General features: G+C 39.6%; 1 protein-coding gene across 1 annotated transcript in view; it reads right to left on the bottom strand.

Moving 5' to 3' along the window:
* Window positions 1-6,000, bottom strand: part of dars1 (aspartyl-tRNA synthetase 1) — a 29,050-nt gene that overhangs the window by 859 nt on the left and 22,191 nt on the right. The window contains 6 exon segments of the mRNA XM_020621191.1: window positions 5-58; window positions 588-668; window positions 1,065-1,107; window positions 1,439-1,585; window positions 3,184-3,331; window positions 4,921-5,055. Of these exon segments, the coding sequence (XP_020476847.1) occupies window positions 5-58; window positions 588-668; window positions 1,065-1,107; window positions 1,439-1,585; window positions 3,184-3,331; window positions 4,921-5,055 (608 nt within the window).

Raw genomic sequence — 6,000 nt, 5'->3', positions numbered from 1 at the left:
GAGCCCCAGAGAGGATCTCCTCTCCCCTCATGAACATATCATATGAGTTGGAGTATTTCTGATCAAAAACAAAAAGAAACATCACCTGTGATATAAAGCTACACATCTGATAATGAGAAGAGGGAAAAAGTCCTTGACACAAAACATAAAGACTGCAAGTTGTCAACGGTGCAGTCTCGATCAAGAGACAACAGTACAAAGCTCAAGAAACTCTTAAGCTGAATTCAAGTGCACCTGAACAGGCTGAGTTCATTCACATCAAGATTCCACATAGACAAGATACTCACTAAAATACATAAATCAGCACTGCAGTGACTTCTCTCAGTCACTGCTTTCAGGTTTCTCATGATGCCATAAAACATTGTATTGATACTCTGTTCAGATTCTTCCCAACTTTGCTAAAGGGAGCTTTACATGTGTAACAAAGCCCACTTTGTTATCTCAGCAAGGACAGAAGGCTGAAGAGTCTTTGGCCGTTTAACAACAAATCAACCACAAAGCTAACATGCAAAAATTTGCATGCTGCACAGTTCTAACCATGTCACCAGTAATGTGTGTGTGCGTGTGTAATTAAGTGACAGACTTACAGGGTTGTTTGGATCAGGCATTGTGTAGAAGGGTCTAACAGCCAGTGGGTACTTATCCAGCACATAGAAGTCAGTATCATACTGAGGACAAAAGACAGTGTAGAAGCAAACAGTCAAGAGTCACATACCTGAAGAAGAAACACTGAAGTTTCTGCTTTTCTTTATGTAAGGTAGCAAAAAGCCTATATAATTAACTACTTATTCCTGCTTTTAGCAGCACTGCTCAGTACTGTGTGTTTTCACCATGTTAGGTCATAAATAAACTGTCAAATATTATTTTTAACTCCACCTCAAGAAACAGCAAGTGGAGAATGCATTGTGGCTCAGGCATTAGGAAGTGCCAGACAGATCAGCTTGTTTTTTGATCCTCTCTGATGAAGTCAAGACAGGTGATGTGCATACGTGCTGATTTTAATGTTAAACCCATCAAATGATGACAATACTCTTACTAAATTGTCGACACACGTCTTAACATACCTTTTCCTTGACAAGACGGCCAAGAAGCTTTTCATTGGGCGTACTACACAACAACAAAAAAGGTGTTAATTTTCATGCTGAGACTGTATCTTTCTGTGTCGCATTGTTTTGCTGTTACATGCCTCTGGCTGAATCTTATAAAATTATTTAATTCACCAATAGTGTATTTAAAGTCAACAGCACAACAAATAAAATCTCCCAACTGCTGTAAAGTGTAAAACAGAACAGATCATAACATTCAGTCAAATCCTAAAATGTTACTGGTCTGTTGTTTCACTTTCCTCTTTTTGAACTTGTGCCATTACTTTCATCAAATTAAGTCATCCGAACAGATGAGTGGGATGCGGTGTACACAGCATGTGATGTGTTCTGACCTGAGGTCATCCTCGTCACCCATCTCTACCCCGGCCTCGTGCAGCATGGCCACGGCCTCGGTGTACTCTAACCTCAGAGTAGGCTCTAGGAATTTGAATGGCTCACTGGGAAACTGCTTGTTCACCGTCTGGATCTCTGTCTGAAAGCTGATGCAAGCAGGCAGGAGAGCACACACACGCACACACAGACGTATAATATAAACAAGGGTGACAGCCCACACAGGCCAGTGAATTTTTAAGAAAACATTTTAGTATTTTAAAGCCTTGCATTTTTGTAGTGCTTAAATATCAAAGTCTGTCCCTGCTACTCATGCTACGTGCTTCTCTTGCCATATACAGAGTAAAGCAGCGCTACTGGAGCTGGTAGAAATACGTCAATGGAAAAGGGACAATGCAAAATAAATTACAATTATGAGCACTATTACAATAGGGGTGATAGAAGAGCAGCATTTATGATGGGGTTATAATACAGCAACCTATTTTTGTTTGCTTATGAAAATATGACAGAGCTAACAGAGACCTAGTCATTGTTGCCAGAATATCAGTCAAATGCACATGCAAAATCATTTGATACTTCAAGGAAGAACAGTCTGGAAAGTCATGAGAACAAAGAGACAAACAGTCAAACTGCCCTGAAAAAGAGGAACAACAGTCACAAGCTCAGAGGGCAGCTAACCTAACATGACCCCTCTCTGGAACAGTCACAGAGACATTTAGTTCATCCAGTGTTCAAAAGGGTTTTTTCATTATGTGATAAAGAAATCGGTGGATGTAAAGCCACTTCTCATTTTCCTAATAAATGCTCTAACATTTTTATACATCACATCAGCCAAATCTCCCTAAATGGTTGACTTCCATTTAGGTCTGCTGCTTACACTAAAAAAATCCAGCAATACAACTACTGGATCCACAACAAGTGAACAAAGTAAAAATCAAATCAGGTAGCCCACAGAAGCTTTACACCTTTTGTCCATGAAGTGGTTTGGGTGCTATTTGAATGTGTAAGATGGGGAGCAGAATTCTGTGTCATAAATATAAAATTAATGGTAAAACTGATTAGAAAATTTCATGACTTTACTACAAAGAGGGGCAAAACTCATCGCTGCACTGTGTCAAATGGCAATTAACAGTAGGTATAAAAAGACATTCAACTGCAAAATAAGGGTCAGGCAGCCTGTGTAAGGCTATTTTCTCTTGGTGTCCAGTCAGTGCTATTCGTTAGCAGTGTTGCCACAATGATAAGACAAAAAGAGAGAAATGACTGGCATACTAAGTCTAACATCCACTACCATTCACAAACATCTGAAGCTGGCAATGCTGCTGGTTCCATCATCATCTTTTTAAACCATCATGTGTTGCACTGACTCACACCACTAGGAGGCAGTAATGCAACATCATAACATTTACTTGTTGGCTGTTCACTAGAGAGGATGAGTGGAAATCTCTTTTGACTGTTTGACAGAGCAGACAGCAGTTGATCTGGATTCAACAGCTTAAACAGTTGTAATATTTAAACTTTTTGCCTTCCATGAAGTTTCCACATCCAGAACTGATCTTGTCAAAATTCAGTTCTTGTGTTGAGAGGGAAACAAAACTTGAGCACCCCTGTCATTCACATCAGCTTTTTGGCACCTTAACTCACAAAAGTTTTGAGTATAAAAAAAAACACCAAGAGACTTTGTAAGTTCAAAATAAATATGTCAGCCTATTAGCTTTGGTCTTGACTGTAAGGATCCTAATCTTACTTGTCTCTCAGGCCTTTGAAGATCTGAACCATAGTGTCAGTGATGGAGTCGATCACTTCGTGGTAATGGTAGTTGAAGGCCATCTCAATATCCAAACCCACAAACTCAGTCAGGTGACGGTGGGTGTTGGAGTCCTCAGCCCTGAAAACTGAAAGGGTGCAGTTTTAACGTCAGTGTCTAAACAAACAGATCCAGAGGAGAAGTGGCAGGTTTCAACACAACTTCCAGTGAAATTACCTTTACTGCAGTGTTGCTGTGTGCTGGGGATGCACCTGACCAGGTCACAAGGCATAACTTTATACACAGGGTCATTAAGTTCACCATCTGCCCTCTATGTTCAGACTCATTCCATTAAATTTCATGAAAATGGGACGTGTTAAGAGACTTCGATGAAAATGTTTTGTCGCCAGCAAACACTTTACTAATGATACTGCTATAAGGCTTTCAATTTTACCTTGCATCAGTGATTGTGAAGCACTTTGTAAACTGTGTGATATGAGTGCTATATCTAAATCATAACTACTTTTACCTTTCTGCTGATTAAGATATCAGTGCAGATGACGGTTCGCAGGTGCCTGTATGATGAATTCATGTCAGTATGAGGGCCACATATAATTAGCCAGAGTTGTGTGTAATGGCTGTGCGTAGGCATGGCTGCTCTGTCGATGCTGGAGGGCTGCACTAATGTGAAATGGAGCTGCCGCTTCCTTTTGGTTCTTTTCATTTACAGGTCTACAGAGTGGTGCAGAGGACTTTACACAGACATGCAAACTGTTGATTAAATGTGTGCCTCCACATAGGCTTTAACCGAGTGGACATAAGACACAAGCACGATACTTCCCAGTGATTGTGCATTTTATTTAACAAATCAATGGCTTTACAAATCTGCATTTGCATGTTTTTACTTTTGTATGCACACAGAGTTTTAGTTAAGAACCTACATGTTTATGCATTTGTCTCTTGTATACATTTACTGAAACAACCAATAAAAAAAAAAAATAAAACTGCAAACAGAATTAACATGACATCTGCTACTCTGTGCTGTGCTTACACATATCTGCTCCCTGTGGTCCTGTCTAGCTGATTTCAGACAACACTTAAACACAACACTTAAACACAGTGGTACTTCTGGCCACTGGGATTTCGAGGAGAGTTGATCCTAGTTCTACTTTCTTGCTGAAATGGTGCAACCGTAACTAAGGCAACAGTGGCGAGTGCAATGATACCTTAGAAGCAGTAATGACCTTAAGCCCTTTGATTTCTCTGGTGGAGCCACAGAGAAGCAAACCTTGGTCCAGCCAGAAGAACAGTGAAGGTGCATTCTCCCAGATGTTTTATGTTATCTTAGGTGAGAATCATGTATCAAGTAAAAATAAAAAATAAAAATCAGCAACCAACTCAACACACTTATGTGTTTAACACTATTTATGTTTACTGAAAATGTTGGCAGTGTTTGCATAGCTAAAGAGCTGGGCATACTCTTTAACCCACTTACATACTATTAAATCTTTTAAAAGCTCCATTGTGTTGCTACCACACTAAACCCCACAGCAGGTCTGACCACTGTGAAAGCAACAAAGGGAGGTCTGTTCAAGTTTAACAATCTAAATGCATTTGGAGCCATTTTAAAGCCATCATCTCAGTTCATAGGGTCGATAGTTTTCACAGCGCTCTTGCTGCTCATTTCGCTCTAAGTGAATGAAAACGTTTGAGGGGACAGATGGGCGGCGATCTTACCTGGACCCACACAAAAGACCTTGTCAAAGTCAGCACAGATGCACATCTGCTTGTACAGCTGAGGAGACTGGGCCAGGTAGGCGCTGGTTTTAAAGTAGGACACTGTGAAGACGTTGGCTCCTCCTTCACTGGCAGCTGGAAGTGGACAAAGACAGCTCTTAGATATGAAATGAGACTCTGAAGCAAAGTGACAATACTCACTTTACAAACTCAAACCACCCCACAAATGATGATTGTTTATTTATATTTTATTGCATGGTTTATTTTAACTTGTTTTTAATTACCTATGACAAATAAGGTGTGGATCTATATGAGTCACACTAATTTCACTGTACATAAGTATCTACTGCATAAAACCTGTTCGCTAGATTTTTCTCTTGTTGAAAATACAGATATTTTTATGACACCTTTGGCTAACAAACTGTGATGCAGCTTTTTTTGACTGCAAACTGCTGGATACTGGCAAAAGTCATTCAAATAAATTCAATTTTAACATTCATTTAATTAAAAAATGGATGACTGGCATGTTTTTCTAAAAACATACATGTCCTACACTTGTATAACATGAGCCAGACTTGCATAACACATTTGCGGTTCACTGGGACACAAATGTCAGAGATATTGTCTAATGTCGTCAAAACTAGGGTGGGGGTTCACATTGCACAAACTGTTCACTGCATGTGCTATGGGTGTGGGCAGACAGGAAGTGGTTTTTGCTAAAAGTACAGAGTCGATTCACACGCGCCGCCAAAATAAAAGAGCGGCAGCTTTGAATTTGAATGTTCTAGTGTGAGCTAATATCATTGGCTCTTCAAAAAAGGAAATGAGAGTGCCACGGGTTACACCACATTTCATTTCAAATTTGATAAGTATGTGGGAGGCTGAGGACTGAGAATCAATGTACAACACTACTGTAGTGTCTCAAGGAAAACTGAATCGTTAGTCATTCTATTTGTAACATTAAAACTGATTACATTTTAAGTCGATTCCTAATGATTTCTGTATTTCTTACCAATGATATGCACCCCTCTGAGGTGTCACTAGGCTTTAAACTATAAATTCATTTCAGCTGAAGAATAA

This window comes from Monopterus albus, unplaced genomic scaffold, assembly GCF_001952655.1.
Source record: "Monopterus albus unplaced genomic scaffold, M_albus_1.0 scaffold254.1, whole genome shotgun sequence".
Classification (NCBI taxonomy): domain Eukaryota; kingdom Metazoa; phylum Chordata; class Actinopteri; order Synbranchiformes; family Synbranchidae; genus Monopterus; species Monopterus albus.
This window is presented reverse-complemented; position numbering and strand designations above follow the sequence as displayed.